Source organism: Bufo bufo, chromosome 4 (assembly GCF_905171765.1).
Source record: "Bufo bufo chromosome 4, aBufBuf1.1, whole genome shotgun sequence".
NCBI lineage: Eukaryota > Metazoa > Chordata > Amphibia > Anura > Bufonidae > Bufo > Bufo bufo.
This window is the reverse complement of record NC_053392.1, coordinates 189,991,848-190,009,480: the sequence shown is the minus strand read 5'-3', so window position 1 is coordinate 190,009,480 and position 17,633 is coordinate 189,991,848. Positions and strand designations below refer to the sequence as shown.

Below are 17,633 nucleotides of genomic sequence, written 5' to 3'. Positions count from 1 at the left end.
AACCCCTCGAGCCCTAGTTTACTTAGCATTCTGTATTAAGAATGCTATTATTTTCCCTTATAATCATGTTATAAGGGAAAATTCTTACATCTACACAACCCTGAACCCAAACCTGAACTTCAGTGAAGAAGTTCGGGTCTGGGTACCACATTCAGTTTTTTATCACGCGCGTGCAAAACACATTGAACTGAACAACAGAACGCAATTGCAGTCAAAACTGACTGCAATTGCGTACCTACTCGCACGGGTTTGCCGCAATGCACCCGTGACGCATCCGGAGCCAAAATGTGATGCCCATGTGAAAGAGACCTAAGAGTGAGAGGGGGCAGTTGAACCTGAGCCAATACAAGCAAAACAGAAATAGCTAAGTAAATGAGCAAGCTGATTCCCCAAATAAATGAGATGAATAGAAAACTCAATGCAGATGTGCATAAACCCTTAGTTTTGGGTGTTAAAAGAAAACAAAAAAAAATTCTAAAACAGATATTTGGAGGAATTATTTTTTAAGGAAAGATAACTGGAAAGAGGCATCAAAGATAAATAATGTTTGTCGCACTACAGCAATATAATTATATAACTAAATCATTAATTAAAAAAAGAATAATTATGTATTTTTTTTTACTCTATAAGGATTGGAAAATGTTTAACTTTAATAATTGTGCAAAATATAACAGTTTTTAGTATATGCACATTTAATGACTATATCTTTTTAGGGTGCCTTTACACGCTACGTGGTTCCATTACACGCTGCATCAGATTTTAATGCCGAAATTTCTGTGGCTGACAGTTACTTTCTTCAAGCCTTATCCAGATAAACGGATATGATTTCAACTGTAGCAATGTCTGCAGAAAAATCTGCCAATATGTGAAAGCACCCTTAAAGCACCCTTAAACGGCCCCTGCCACACTAAATACCCGCTCTGATGGCACACTACTGGCCGGGCAGGACAGCTTTTCCGAGCAAACTCTGCTAGTTGCGGCCAGAAATCCAGTTTAGCTGCCATATAGTCCAGCAGATATTCAATGTGGGTTGGAAGGTTGCACTCCAAGTATGCCACCACCTGCTGGTTCAGGACCTGCTCCAGGTCTACCTGCTGCTGCTGGTAAGTAGTTTCTTCACTATGCACGTGAAGAAAGCTACTCATCAGTGACTGTAAACTCAGGCTGCTGCTGTTGGAGCTGGTACTGCTCCTGCCACCCCACCCCTCCCCAGCAGCCATAGCAGTAGAGCGTGAGCGGGAGCCCTCCCGGTCAGATCTGCAAGAGGATGGAAGATGGTACAGATAGGCAGCGGCCAACTGACTTCATAGGATGTCTCTATAGTAGTTCAGTTTGTCCTCCATTTAGGAGTAAAAAAGGCCCCCATTTTGGACCAGTAGGGAGGGTCCATTAAGGTGGAGAGCCAGAAGTCGTGCAGCGTGCCACACAAAAATCGTGCACTAGGAATGGTTTGTGGGGGGCTCTTCTCTTCGGAGAGGGCCTGCGATAGACCGCTGCACGATTTTGTTGCACGAGGTGAGAGCACGACTTTGGGCTTTCGAAATAAAATAAAAAATAAATGGAGCTAGCATCAAACATCTGTAGTGTCTAAATAAAACTTGGATGAATAGTGTGCCTTTTCTTGTTAATTTGTGTTATGTTCTCTCAGTTATGAATACTGGGGCTATAATTTCGACCCATTATTTTTTTTTATCACCCTGTATATTCTCTTTTAGCCTTTTTTAAGCAGCACATACGATATACTGTATAAAGCAAGAATGTGGGCTGGATTTTAAATTTGGGATTTAACCTAGAGCTAGTTCTTTAAATGTTATGTTGATTTATAGTAATCTATGGATTTCTAAGTATTATTAAAGATACTGTATTTCAGAAATTGAACTACGGTATCTTTCTGTCCTACTCAGTATCACACACTCCTGTAGTATGAGGTCTATAGGCCATCCACAAGCAGTCATAAAATGTTATACTAGTGTGGACAGTCATTGTGAAATTTTCATAGAATGAGAAGGATATGGGTGTCGTGATAAGGAAAATATATTTCTATATGTAGATTAGTATATGCTACATTTTAGACAATGTATTTCTGTATCTGAAAATATTTTCTATTTAGAGAACTATAACTATATTTTCATTTATTTTTCAGGTATGATGGAGTTTAGTCTTTTCGGCATATCTTATGTAAGAAAAAAAAATTCTTCTACTTGTAGTATATACTGTATTTTACGCTCATGAAAATAGTACTATTAAATCAATTAAACCATGTCTTTTTCCTGTTAATTTTATAGACTGGTGCAGACATTTGTGGATTCTTTGGTGACACTACATATGAATTGTGTGCTCGATGGATGCTACTTGGTGCATTTTATCCTTATTCTAGGAACCATAATGGAAAAGATTACATTGTAAGTAAATTCAGATGGGCAAGGGTAACAAAATGTAATTGCCAAAAATGATATAAATATAAAAATATGTTTCAAATTATAATGGATATGGCTCATTTTTCAGAAACTTTTTGTGATGCTTAATTTTTATGAAGCTTGTTTACATTATGCTTTTGCTTTCAGACAGCAATGAGGTGTCCTCCATATTACATATCATACCTAAAAACAAGGGTACCTTTTAAGGGCCTCTCCTTAAAGAGACTAGAAGTGTATGAAGGTTTATTGACAATGCTCCATGGGGAAAAATAAGCAAACAGGGATCTCCAAGGAAAATAGAAACATTTTTCTAGCACTTCTTGAAGTGTCTCCCTATGCATCAGTCCAACTTTTTAACATGCCTTAGAACATGGCAAGGTAAAAAAAAAAAAGCCAAATATCCATCCATTGACAGTTATTTCAGGGTGCTTGCCCCTCATCATTGTGGAGTAGGCTTCTGGTGTGTGATGCTTTGAATACAACTTAGGAAGGATGATGGCTCTTTTTAAAAAGACCAGCTATGTATCGAGACTTTTTAGCAGCGCTCCATGGTTTGGAGACTGGCAATGTTCCATAGGAAAATAAAAGAAAAACATGCAAAGAGGTATCTCCCATGGAAATAGAACTATCTCGCAGAAGCCACCTTCTGGAAATGGCTCCCTATGAGCCCAAGTCTGACTTTTTAGCAAGCCTGGGAGACATCTTTCATATTTTTTCCCGTCTGACATTGCCAAAAAGTCTCCATTCCATTTAGCGCTGCTAAGAAGTCTTGGATCGGATATTTTTTCTTGCAATGTTCCAAAGCTTGTTAAAAAGTCGGGTTTTGACACATAGGGAGTCACATCCAGAAGGTGGCACTAATGACATAGTTCTGGTTACCTGGGAGATACCCCTTTGGATATTTATTTTTTCCATTGAGCATTGCCAATAAGTCTCCATATATAGCTGGTCTCGTTAAGGAGAGCAAGCACCCTGCCTAAGAAGTTAGTTTTTCCCTGGGAGATACTTTTTTGCATATTTTTCTTCTCGATAACATGCCTATAACAGTTTTTGTTTCTATATTTGCTTCTTTAAGCGGCAAGATCCTGTCAGTTTTGATGACAACTTTAGGAACATATCCAGAAATGTTCTTAACATCAGATACAGACTTCTGCCATATTTGTACACACTAATGTATGAAGCACATACCGAAGGCTCTACTGTTATCCGGCCCCTATTACATGAGTAAGTTTTAAAGCTTTCTGACTTTCCAACTATTTAATGTTCCAATAGACACTGCTTTAGGTTAGCATTAAAAAAAACTCTATACATAGTGAGAAAAAGAGAGAGAGGTGGAAAGACATTTGTTACTTATATATTTTTTGTGCCACCACAACAACTATGATCCTGATAGTTCAGTGCTTGAAATCAAACCAAATTGTGGCACCATGTACCATATAAGGACCTTCTGCTTCTGTCCGTTAGCTCTGGTGACATGGTTGCTGAGACTGGCATTACTATAGGCAACTTTTTTTTATTTATTTTTTTATGTCTGTTTGGACATACTAACGTCATGCTGTAATAGAAGACTATGCATATTTCAACCCACCTATGATCACTCACGTCCACCGTCACCTTTACTGACATTCTGCTTTTGATCTATTTTAATCAGTAATTTACAAAGTTGAAGTGCTAAAATTAATCAATGTTTCCCTTCTTCATAAAAGATTTACAGATGACAAAGAAACATGGGATGTCTACGAGCAGTTCTTATGGGGACCAGCATTTATGATCAGCCCAGCTCTTAGACTGGTACGAATGTATAACTTCACAGGAGTAAACTATTAAGTTTATCATATCATGCAAATGTCACAATTTGGTTGTAGAGAGAAAAATCATCATTAGGTAACTATTAGGGATGAGCGGTAGTGTTGAGCGCGAATATTAGAATAGCGAATTTTTATCGCAAATATCGCCACTTCGAGAATTTGCAAATATTTAGAATATAGTGTATATTTGTTATATCGAATATTCAGATTTTTTTTCCATCTCAACACATGATTCCTCTCTGCTTCTTGCTTGTGGGCCAATGAGAAGGAAGCAATGTCAAGTTCACAACAATACTTAGTGCACCAATCAGTAATCTGTAGTCAGACCTGCTAAAATGGGAAGTTGCATGTAGTGCGAAAAAATATTGTAATCACTGCCGTTTAGCGCAATCGCGAATATATTGGAGCACTTGACTCTATCTGCATATAAAGCTATTCTAATGTTCTGCTGTGCCAACCATTTTCTCCAGTCTCAGGAGAAACTCATGAAACTTCAAGTAGCTTGAAAAATTTAACCAAAGTGACCCACGCCTGTATTTTGCGTTACGAATTCGCATTACGCCGATTTTTCGCATTCAATAAAATAATCTTGAATTTGCGAATATATGACGAATATTCTACAAAATATTTGTGAAATATCACAAATTCGAATATATATCCCCCATTAGTGATGAGCGGCCCCGTGGATGTTCGGGTTCGCCGGCTTCGACTGAACTTCAGGTTAAAGTTCGGGTACGGGACCCAAACTCAAACCCGAACCAATGGGGACCCAAACTCAAACCCGAAGTCAATGGGGACCCGAACTTTGATGCACTAAAATGGCTGTTAAAATAGTCATAGTAAGGGCAAGAGGGCTGCAAAAGGAAGCAAAATGGGGGTAAAAGCAGAACAATTGCCCTGCAAACAAATCTGGATAAGGAAATTACTTAAAATAACATAGAACAGAAAAAAACATAAAAATAATAATCTTGAACTAGGAGGCGGAGGTCAAAGTGGAATAGGAGGTTTAGGAGGCGGTAGATGTGGCAGTGTAGGTTGAAGCGGCGGTTGAGGAGGAAATATTTTTATTAATTTTTTATAAATTTGGAAAGGCCACAAAACATTGGAAAATGGAAAAGAGAACGCAAAGAGAAAGTGCTCTGGAGTATAACAATGGCTGGGTGAGGCCGATATACTTTTCTATTCAGCACAAGGTATGGACAAGTCCTGTGGGATCCATGCCTGATTCATTTTAATGAACGTGAGCTTGTTCATGTTAGCTGTGGACAGGCGGCTGCACTTGTCTGTGATCACCCCCCTGCCATGCTAAACACATTTTCGGACAATACACTGGCCTCAGGGCAGGCCAGCACCTCCAAGGACAGGGAAATCCTTGCATTTGGCTTTGGTGTGCTCAGTCCCTGTGTGAGGTGGACAGTAGCAAGTGTACTGGCTAGGGGTCAGCCACTCTGCTTTTGCATCCTGCTCCCTCTTTTGCTGTGCGGCTGATGCTGTGTGACCACCACCTCTTCCTCCGAACTGCACACGTCACTCGGATGACCTTGATTCCATGCAGGGTCTAGGACTTCATCATCATCCACATCATCTTCCACCCACTCTTCACGCCTTGCCAGTCTGCACACTGCAGAAAGCCTCAGCAGTTGGCACCTATGTTTCGTCATCATCATAAATGTGCTGCGGTGGTCCTCCCATGTCCACATCCTGAAACACAAGTGGTTGGGCTGGGTAGATGGCCCACGGAAACCCTGCCAGCAGAGTCATCAAAAAGCCTAAGAGACTGCTGCATGACTCGGGGTTCAGACTGCTTGGCTGATTTGCAAGGGGGTGAGGTGAAAGACAGATGCCCATGGGTTGCAGGTGCCAACTTTGTGCTTTCAGCAGGGGACTGGGTGGGAGACAATGTGAAGGAACTGGAGGCACTGTCAGCCATCCAATGTACTACCGCCTCTACTTGTTCTGGCCTTATCATTCGTACACCGGTATTCTGGCCTACAAAATAATTCTGAGCATTCTATTGCCTACTTGCACCTGAGGAAGGCGTTTCAATTGGGCTTGTAGCAGGCAAAGATCAACCATGTCCTTTCCCTGTAAAAGAAGCTCCACCAACACCAGCAGCACCACGACCAGGGCCATGTACCTTATTTGACGCTCTCCTCCTTCTTTGAGGTCACCCACTGAACTAACAGACAGATTAACTATATTAATTTTCCTGTCACGTATGCAGTGCAGGTGTACCTCACATCAAAAATGGGTATATGTCACCCACCAATCTAACAGACAGATTAACTATATTAATTTCCCTGTCACGGATGCAGTGCAGGTGTACCTCACACTAAAAATGGGTATATATCACCCACTGAACTAACAGACGGATAATCTAGATTAATTTCCCCGTCACGGATGCAGTGCAGGTGTACCTCACACCAAAAATGGGTATATGTCATCGGCTGAACTAACAGTCAGATTAACTATTATATTTTTGTGTCAGGGGTACGAAGATGGTGCATTGCACCCACAAAAGATCGTTATAGGTCACCCACAGAATTAGCCGCCAGATTAATTATTTTATTTCTGTGTCAGGGGTGTAAAGATGGTGCATTACAGCCACAAAAAAATCACTATAGGTCACCCACAGAATAAATAGCCAGATACGATTCCTAACACTCTCCCTCACTTCAGCTGCCTGCTTTCTGTCCCTGCACTACTCAGAGCTGATGGGTGGTACTACACGTGACCCAGCTTGTATACTGTAGAGGCTGGGTCACATGATACACCGGCCAATCACAGCCATGCCATTACTAGACATGGCTGTGATGGCTTTTAAGTGCCCACAGTTTAAAAGCTTGTTGATTGGTTGCAGCCTTTCAACAAGCTTTATTAAATGCCCGAACACCGAACTCGAATCCGATCTTGCGAAGTTCGGTTTCGGGTCTGGGTACCCGAACTCGCAAATTTCGGTACGGATCTGAACTTTGAAGTTCGGGTTCGCTCAACACTAGTAACTATCCATAATGATTGGTTAAAGTGTAAGGTTAGTGCTACATGGAATGGCCCTGCCATGGCTGTGACACGGCCGCCTTGCAGCAGAGTACCGTGCAGCTGTACAAGCGGAAGCGGAATCAAATGAACTAATCAGGATCACATTGTGTAGTCTTTCCTGCAAAATGGCATGGCCATTAATAATGAAGACCAAATAAACAATGCAATTCAAATAGTTGATTTGAACCTGCTGTGGTTTGTATGGCTGTGCAGTACACAGACACAAGGAGACTCTTCAGCTGCATAGTATGGCCATACCCTTTGGGCAGACCACACCATGACACAATCCCTTTATGCGCATGACACAATCCCTTCCCTGCCAGAGGCTGCACAGACCTCATCATAAATCCTCTGGCAGTCCATGTGTTTAAACAGTTCTGAGCTGCCAAAGATTTCTGGCTTCCTTTGCTCCAAAAAGCTGTTTGTAAATGAAGACAAATTTGTGACTGGCCATGCGCCGTTTAGAAAATGGGTGACGTAAAAAAAAAAATATATAAAACACTAACTATTTTTTTTAAAAAGTTGCATGCATACAATTACAACATACAATATGTTGCAAACATACAGTTTGGAACTTTTTAATTCCACTTTTCTGGCACAAATTGAATGATAATTGCCCTCTATGTACCAAACTTTGCCAAAAATGCACTAAATTATGACAACACTTATTTCACATTAGTAAATATGGCCCACTTGATAAAGACATATAAAATGGGACCGAGTTACAAATGTTTTCTAATATATAAATAGTGTAAACTTAGAATAGACAGTCTAAAGATTTACCAGATGTATCACAGTGACTAATACTGGTGTGACGCTGCAACATCCAGGCACTATTTTGTCGCACTTTGTTACGCTACTTTCTAGCAAGCCATCTGTGATATTTTTATACAAAATTCAAAACTATAATTAGCAGTGTAATTAGTTGAAGACATTAGCTGTATGTATCTTGAGACTGCAAGCTAATAATGTATATTTTTAAAAATACTGCATGTAATGGCTGACAATGAATGATAACAATAATTTCTTGTTTTAGGCCCAAACTGTGGTAGATGCCTATGTACCGAATGCTCGGTGGTATGACTACCACACGGTAAGATTTTGTTGATTCCACTCTAATGTCCTTCCTGACTGTCGGGGTGAGGGAAAAGTATTAATAACTGACAGATTAATCCAGTGCAAGAAAAACAGCACTTCACAAGTTTAGAGAGGGTGCCAACAACCAGGGCTAAGATCCATGGTCCAAACTCACACAAGCAAAGAAGAAGCAAAACTCCAGATCATTTTGACCAAGAGAGGGGTTTATTCACCCATCTACAGTAAAACAGCAGTGCTTCAGTCCTATCACAGGACCATAAGCAAATCAATTCAATATGTTTAGACATCATAATATACTGCTTAGAAATGATGATGTAGGTGACTGCACCTGTAATGCTTTAACCCAGTGAGCAAGCGGTTGCTGTTACCTTGGGTGATTGGCGAAACCTTTGCACAAGACAGTTTCGGAAATAAGTCCATGTAAAGGGGTCTTTCGTACCTTACTGTATTTGTATAAAGTGACATCTACAAAAAAAAATGTATGCAGTTCTGACATGGGCAGAGTAAAATAGAGAAATATGGGAGACTTGTAAGTGAAGTATGAAATAGCATGGAGCAGTCACATTGAATCAAAAAGTGTGTAATTTAAAACCTTATTTACAAATAAAAATAGCTTGCGGCATTCCAGTAAAGCTTTAAATATGATTCTTTTATAGGGTAAAGTGGTTGGTGAAAGGGGTAAGAGAGTGCAATTGGATACTCCTCTTGAAAAAATTAATCTTCATGTTAGAGGTGGATATATTATACCATGGCAAGAACCTGCAAATAACACAGTTTACAGGTGGGTAGACAACATTATTTTTATTAATTATCAGAATTTGGCCTTTTTTCACTTGGGACACACTTACATTGCACTAAAGGATCAGGGAAAAGGACAGGGCAGGCTGAGCTTGTGCAAACCAATTAACAGTCTGAGGTCAGGGTTGGCAGCTCAGAGTCAGTACAGAGATCAAGTGGAGGTTGAGGTCAAATAATCAAGTTTAGAAATCAGGCAGTATGAGACACTGCTTGTTTCGAGCAGTTATGGCCACCGCCGCAGTGCAGTTACCAAGTGGGTGGGATGGAATCTGCTGCACATATGTGTCTATGTGCAGTCCTACCATCCCAGCCACAAGAAACGCTGATGATTTTTCCAATAGTGTGCAAGCACAGCCATCCCTGCTGGAGTGCAGCAGTGGCTGTAACCTGTGAAAATGAATAGACTACAATGTGATTGAAAAGTGAATCAAGCTAGCAATTGAGGCAATATGGACAATCACAATACTTTAGTTAGTGTCTTGTATTATTTTTGTTTACATGATAAATGCAGTTTGCTGATATGAGACAACCCCACTAGTGTTAGATATACCTATTTGCATACATTTTCCCAGTACCCAATAGGATCATTGCTTAGCCTACCATAGTCATCAGGCATTAGTGACGGCTGGGACATAAGGCAAATGCTCGTTCGCGATCAAATGTTCGCAAAACACGCGTTCGCGGAGGGGCCCCATTCACTTTAAAGGCAGGTGAACCTGAAAAACCTTCAGGTCATATTTGCAGCGACCAAATACTTACTAGAAGTGCACAAATAGTCCCACAACATGGACAGTGACATACCAGAGGGCGATCAATGGCAAAAATTCCCACAAAAAATATGTATTTTAATCAGGGGCCATTTTTAGGTGTCTTAAAAGGAAACTCTCCAAAATGTGCCCTGCTGGAGCCTAAAAAAATTTTGGGAATACAGGCCCCAAAAATTAGGCATTCACTTGACAGAAAAGAACAAGTGATTATGAGGCTGGAGGTACATTAGGCGGTCACTGAATAACAATTTTACTGTAGGTCAGTGGAGTACGGGCCCCAGAAATTAGGCATTCACCTGACAGAAAAGAACAAGTGATTATGTGGCTGGAGATATATTAGATGGTCAGTGAATAACAATTTTACTGAAGGCCAGTACAGGCCCCAAAAATTAGGCATTCACCTGACAGAAAAGAACAAGTGATTATGTGGCTGGAGGTACATTAGGCGGTCATTGAATAACAATTTTACTGTGGGCCAGTGGAGTATAGGCCCCAAAAATTAGGCATTCAACTGACAGAAAAGAACTTGTGATTATGTGGCTGGAGGTACATTAGGCTGTCAGTGGGTAAAAGTCCACACTGTGGGCTAGGCGAGTGCGCTTATCGGTCATGATCCCCCCCTGCTGCGCTGAACGTCCTTTCGGACAGGACACTCGACGAGGGGCAAGCAAAGAGTTCTATGGCAAATTGTGCCAGCTCTGGCCACAGGTCAAGCCTGCACACCCAGTAGTCCAGGGTTTCCTCGCTTCTCAGAGCGTCCACATCGGCTGTTAACCCGAAGTAGTCGGACACCTGTCGGTCTAGGCATTCCCTGAGGCTGGATCCGGAGGACAGCTGTCGATGAGTTGAATACAAGAATGATCTCATATCCGAAGTGACCAACACATTTTCAAACTGCCCTCTTCTTGCAGGCGCGGTAGGATTGGTAACCACCCCTGTTTCTGCCAGCGCCCGCAACAGCAGAATGCAGCATTTCTTGCAGCAAGACTGCATTCTGCCAGCCCTCTGTGATGCTGGTAACATGTCTGCTATTTTGTGTTTGTACCAGGGGTCTAAGTATGTTGCCACCCAGTACTGGTCCTTACCCTTTATGCTTTTTATACGGGGTCCCTCTTCAAACACTGGAGCATAAAGGTCCCCATTTGCACTAAATTGGAAGCGTTGGAGCGCCCTGGCTCCTGCTCATCATTCAGGAGAATATCGTCCTCGGTCTCCTCCCCCCAACCATGGACAACACCAGGGATCCCCAAAAAGTTTAAAGTCCCCCTCAAAGCCTGCTCCTCCTGCTACTCCTCCTCTTCCCCCCAGCTACCATCCTCCTCTGACTCCTCTTCACACTCCTGCTGACTTGTCTCAGATAAAGTAGCCCCACCTGGGAATTCATTCAGCACTGCAACTTCCTCATCTTCCAGCTACTGCTCCTCGACGGCTTGATCAATGACACGACGCAATGCAAGCTCCAGAAAGAAGGTGTAAGGTACGATGCCACTGATGGCGCCCTGGCTGAGACTGAACAGTTTGGTAATCTCATCAAATGGCCACAGAAGTCTACATGCGTCGCGCATGAGCAGCCACTGGTGCGGAGAAAAGAAACCAAGCTCCCCAAAACCTGTCCTGCTGCAGAGTTTGTGCAGGTAGTCGTTAACGGCATGTTGTTGCTGGAGCAGCTTATCAAGCATATACAAGGTGGAGTTCCAGCATATCGGGCTGTCACAAATAAGATGTCTGACGGGCAGGTGGTGTCGCCACTGAACGTCAGCAAGGTGAACCATGGCTGTGTAAGATCTTCTGAAATGGCCAGAGATTTTCCTGGCCTGCCGCAAGACGTCCTGGACCCTGGGATATTTGGCAACAAATCGCTGCACAACTAAGTTAAGGACGTGTGCCATGCATGGCACGTGTGTCATTTTGCCCTGTTTCAGCGCGCTCAGCAGATTGGCAACGTTGTCGCACACCACTTTACCAACTGTCAAATTGAGCGGGGTTAGCCACTAATCGGCCTGTGACCGCAGAGCTGAAAGCAGTGTAGGGCTCTTGGCTTCCAGGTACAACAGCTGCAGTACAGCATGGCAATGTCTCACCTGGCACGTTGAATAGGTTCTGGGGAGCTTGGGAGCTGCAGCGGAAGAGGTGGTAGCAGTGGAAAAGGAGGAGTCAGCCGAGGAGGAGATGGAGGATGGAGTAGGAGGGGGTGAAGAATAGGCAGACCTGCATGCAATACGTGGCGGTAACACCAAATCCACACGGGTGCCACAGGTTACATGCTTGACGGCCGTCAGAAGGTTCACCCAGTGGGCAGTAAAAGTTATGTACCTTCCCTGCCCATGTTTGCTAGGACCATGTGGTCTTTGGTCAGATGGTATCTTGGCACCGACACTGTGGTGCCACAGATATATTCACTTGCTGCTGAACGTGCCATATAGCTCTGGAATGCCCTTCTGGGAGAAATATTTCCTTCCGACAATCCAGCTGTCAGCTGTTGGGCAAGAGAGTTATCCGGCGTCATCAACTTTTTATCCTTGAACATTTGGGCCACGGAATCCTGCCTTCTGCCAGATGAACGTGATGACGACACAGTGGTAGGTGGAGTGGAGGACAAATGGGAGGAGAAGGAGAAGAGGCAGGACGTGGTGCACAGGGAGTGTGGCTTCGTGGGTTCTGACGACGTTGATTACACTGTGCTCGATGATGGGAGGTCAGATGCCTTTATAAGGCGGTCGTCCCTAGGTGAGTGTGGCTGAACTCGACTTATTCGTTGACAGCACAGGCTGCAGATGGCAACACTATTGTCAGCAGCTGACTGTCTGCCTGTCATTTTCAAAATTACCCTGTGCCAAAGTCCCTAGAGAAGAGCAGTATTTGTGGAAGCAGGTATATCGCAGGCCTCAATCAGTTTTTGGTGGAAGCAGGTATATCAATCCCCTTAATCAGTATTTTGTGGAAGCAGGTGTATCGCAGGCCTTAACCAATATTTTGGTGGAAGCAGGTATATCAATCCCCTTAATCAGAATTTTGTGGAAGCAGGTATATCGCAGGCCTCAATCAATATTTTGGTGGAAGCCTGTATATCAATCTCCATAATCAATATTTTGTGGAAGCAGGTATATTTCACCCCTCAATCAGTATTTGTGCAAACAGGGTATAATAGAACCCCTTAATCATATTTGGTGGAAGCAGGTATACTGCACCCCTCATTCAGTTTTTGTGGAAGGCAGGTGTATCGCAAGGCCTCAATCATATTTTGGTGGAAGCAGGTATATCGCACCCCTCAATCAGTATTTTGTGGAAGCAGGTATATAGAACCCCTTAATCAATATTTAGTGGAAGCAGTTATATTGCACCCCTCAATCAGTATTTTATGGAAGCAGGTACTGTATAATAGAAACTCCTTAATCTATATTTGTGAAGAGCAGGTATATCGCACCTCTCAATCAATATTTTGTGAAAGCAGGTGTATCGCAGGCCTCAATCAGTATTTTGTGGAAGCAGGTGTATCGCAGGCCTCAATCAGTATTTAGTGGAAGCAGGTATATCGCAACCCTCAAATCAGTATTTGGTGGATGCAGGTATATAGAACCCCTTAATCAATATTTGGTGAAAGTAGGTGTATCGCACCCCTTAATCAGTATTTTGTGGAAGCATGTGTATCGCAGGCCTCAATCAATATTTGGTGGAAGCAGGTATATTTCACCCCTCAACCTATATTTTGTGGAAGCAGGTATATCAAACCCCTTAATCAGTATTTTGTGGAAGCAGGTAGATCAAACCCCTTAATCAGTATTTTGTGGAAGCAGGTATATCAAACCCCTTAATCAGTATTTTGTGGAAGCAAGTATATTGCACCCCTCAACAGGTATATCACACCCAATGCAAATAGATGTTCCAATAGCGCTTGTCCCTTTATATACCTGCGGTATCGCAGCAGAACCGCACACAACTGCTGCACAATACAAATTCACTATATACTTTCTATGTTAGAAAGTATATTATAGGTATATCACACCCCTCAATCAGTTTTCTGGGGGGAAACAGGTATATCACACCAGTTGCTATTAGTTATTTCAATAGCATTTGTCCCTCTATATAGCTGCGGTATCGCTGCAGAACCACACACAACTGCTACACAATACAAATGCACTATAATATACTTTCTATGTTAGAAAGTAAATTATAAGTATATCACACCCTTCAGTATATCACACCTATCGATAGCACACTAATACCTAGCGTTTAGTGTTGTTAACAGTCTGTCCCTGCTCCACAAAGCAACCTCTTCCTACACTGGCAAAACACAGAATGTAAAATGTCTGCCAGATCGGGTTCTGTTATAGGGTGGTGGTGTGTCCATGTGCTGAAATGTCTCAATTGGCCATCCAGTCCCACCTTATGGATGTGTCATGGGTCAAAGTTCGGCGCAATGCGAAATAATATGGCGCATGCGAACGAGCAAAGTTCGCCGCAAAACGACCGCCGGTGCGAACTGCAAGGCCATCTCTATCAAGCATATTAACTCGTGTCAATGACATAAATAGTACCCCAAAGGTCCCCCTCAATGCCTCTCAGCTATAAAAGTCAATTATGTTCACTTTGATTTGATAAAGAGCTGAATGAGCTAGATGTTGTTATGAGACTTGTTTAGTTAATTTCCTAGTAATACTAGAGAGCTTGTTTTAATGTCTGAGAAATAGCTGGATGAATAAGCTGTATCTGCAAGTGTGAGACGTGCAGCTTCTTGTTAATCCTAGGTGGATTGTAGATGTTTTCACATGCAAATGTCTCTTTTGATTTGCCTGAAATGTATCACAAAATATTTGGGTTTGTTGGAATCTACGTTTTTTTTAAATATGGGAAAAGTTTCAAATCGATTTGATCATCTCTACTATGTATATTTATACCTCTCGAAAGGTGTTCATAACCTTTAACATCCCCATCCCTACATAATTTTAAAAGTAAAATGAAACAGCAGTTACACTTTAATGTATTTATTTAAATTGCAGCCGTAAAAAATTTATGGGACTTCTGGTAGCCCTGGATGATAATGAAACAGCTCATGGTAATCTCTTCTGGGATGATGGAGAAAATATAGGTAAGTACTACCTGACAATAAACCAAGCATGCAGAAAATTGGTAGTTTACAAAGAAACTAAAAATGTAGAAGTAATAACTGTCAGTATGGTAAAACAAAGACAGTTTACAGTATACATTGATGCTAATATTTTCCTTTCTTTATTAAATAGATATGACAAGTTATTTTATGGGAACATTCACGGCTGAAAAGGTATGCATCTTTTCTCAGCATAGATATGGTATACATGTTTTCTTGGCTATTTCTAATGTTTCATACATCATTTGTCTTGACATTGCTGCTCTCCTCTCACAGCAAGCAGTCTTTCTGTCAGGAAGTGGGTGTGGGTGTAGACCCAAGGAATCTGGACTGCAAAGGAACCACTAGCCCGCTATTTCTTGAAGTAGTCTCTGTTCAATTGCAGCGGGTCAAGAGACACTGGTGCATTGCACCAGAGGAACAGGCAAAATCATAGTCAGTGGCTGAGCCATGGTTAAGGCAGAGAGAGCTCATTTAACCCAGTTATCAGACCAAAGATTGGGGAAGGCAGCTGGGGTCAACATGAGAGTGAAGCAAACGTCAGGCAGCTGAGAGTCAAATCCAGTAAACGGTCAGAGATGGAGTACAGAAGTCAGAACAGAATATAGCAGACCTTCCCCGGGACTAGAAAGCTAGAATACCTACTGCTCAGACACACTCTCATAGGGGAAGATGCTATAAATACCCTATGCTAGGCAGATTATAATGCACGTGCACTAGCTGTTTCAGGACCAGAGGGAACATGCTTTCCCTATGGACAGAGGCACTGCAGGCAAAGGAGCAAGCCACGGGCCAGTATGGAGTGAATGGAGCAATATTACTCTGGTGGCTGTGCCTAGCAGGAAGGAGCAAAGATATTCTGATAGACATGGATCACCAGAGAATTCGAGAGGGCGGGGGTGTTAGATGAGCATTTTGGTGGCCATGTCTGCCGGGAGCAGGGAGAGGTTGACAGGTATGGATTTCTGATGTCACACTCACACCTACTGTATACAGACTAAGAGATGCTACATTCCCTTTTTATCATTATTCCTTTTTCTTTTTGAATTTTGATAGAGGGGCATTTGGAGGTGGGCACGTGAAGAGACATCTGAACATTTATAGAGAGCATGCAGGCAAAGAACGTGCCATGCTTCTGTCAGATATAGAAAATTTCTAATATAGCATGTTTTTAACTCTTTTTAACTCTGTGAGATGAATAGATATATTATGTTTTGTTAGCAGTTAAATACTATAATGGCTTTCTATGTTTTTCCACAGAAAACTGTAAAATGTGAAATAAAGTCAAATCTTTATCTATCAGCAACAAATCCCCTATATCTTGGACATGTCTATATTTGGGGCCCTGGAACAAATGCAAGTAGTGTTTCGGTTACACATAATGGTACAAATGAAATCATTACAACTTTTACAGTAAATGATGAGGTAAGTGATGCATAGGAAGCATGGAATAATGCTCACAGTTACTTAATATTGCTTAAAATAGATACATTATTAAATGAAACATTCTGATGTTATACATGCATAATTTATACAGTAGAATTGCCAGTTAGGGAAGGTAGGTAAGATAGACAAAGGTAAATGCAGGCAATTTTTCAGCGTCAAATTTTTCAAGAAGCAAGTAATTCCCTTATGGCTCCCTAAAGAACAATATGATTACAAATTGGGATCGAGTCTCTTGTGAGCATATTATTATTATTATTTTTTGAGCATTGGGGTGGAAGCTGTGAATCATTTGCTTTTGGTACACTTCTGCTTTTATACAATATGCTTTAAAAAGTATATGATGGAATAAGCAGTCATGTAATATAACATGTATAACAATATTGAGATATGAGGCCCCCAGAGTCTTATATTATATTGGCATAATAGATTCACATACATATGCATATACAAATCATTAATAGTATAAGAATTATTATATATGTATGTTTCAGATTGTAGGAATCTGATTGGAATCTATGTGTTCTAGCAATTTGACTATTTTAGAGTACTTAAATTTAAGATTTTGTTACAGAGCTAAATTATATAAAAATACAAAAAGAAAATCACATTTCATAATCCCAATATTCAAGTTTAATTATTGTATGTTTCTTTTCTTTTCTTTTTTCACAGGTTCTGGAAATCCACTTAGTAGACAAACATTACAATTTAGCCAATATTATTACGGTTACATGGTCATAAATGAGATCTAAAAGCTTGCACTTGAGGAGTATTTTATAATTAATCTCTGCTTTTTAAAAGATTTTTTTGTATAATACATTCAATAGCTTTGAAAAAAGAATAAAATGCTTCACTTTGACAAAATAAATATTCTGTTATTGTCTAATATATCTGGTGTTTTGTGTTTCTTAAGTAGAGTTCAGATTTATTCTTATGAATTAAGGGGCACATTTAATAAGACCGACATTGTACAGTAGACACCGGTATTAATAAATCCTTATAGGAGACGGTGGTTCCGCTGAAGTTATGAAGAGGCACCGGCCTCTTCATAACTTCATTTAATCCTCCACCACTTCTAAATGTAATACAGCTTCCTAGCTTTCTTACATTTAGACCTTTTTCTATGTCTGAAACATGCATAGAAAATGTTAAATGAGAT

At 41.2% G+C, this 17,633-nt stretch overlaps 1 protein-coding gene across 1 annotated transcript in view; it reads left to right on the top strand.

Annotated features, from left to right (window-relative positions):
• Nucleotides 1-17,364, top strand: part of SI (sucrase-isomaltase) — a 359,277-nt gene extending 341,913 nt beyond the window's left edge. Inside the window, exons 63-72 of the mRNA XM_040428175.1 lie at nt 2,144-2,178; nt 2,286-2,402; nt 3,493-3,641; nt 4,124-4,208; nt 8,301-8,357; nt 9,019-9,143; nt 14,925-15,013; nt 15,165-15,205; nt 16,292-16,456; nt 17,147-17,364. Of these exons, the coding sequence (XP_040284109.1) occupies nt 2,144-2,178; nt 2,286-2,402; nt 3,493-3,641; nt 4,124-4,208; nt 8,301-8,357; nt 9,019-9,143; nt 14,925-15,013; nt 15,165-15,205; nt 16,292-16,456; nt 17,147-17,215 (932 nt within the window). The 3' untranslated portion in view covers nt 17,216-17,364. The remainder of the gene's footprint in view (nt 1-2,143; nt 2,179-2,285; nt 2,403-3,492; nt 3,642-4,123; nt 4,209-8,300; nt 8,358-9,018; nt 9,144-14,924; nt 15,014-15,164; nt 15,206-16,291; nt 16,457-17,146) is intronic.
• The last annotated feature ends 269 nt before the right edge of the window (nt 17,365-17,633 follow it).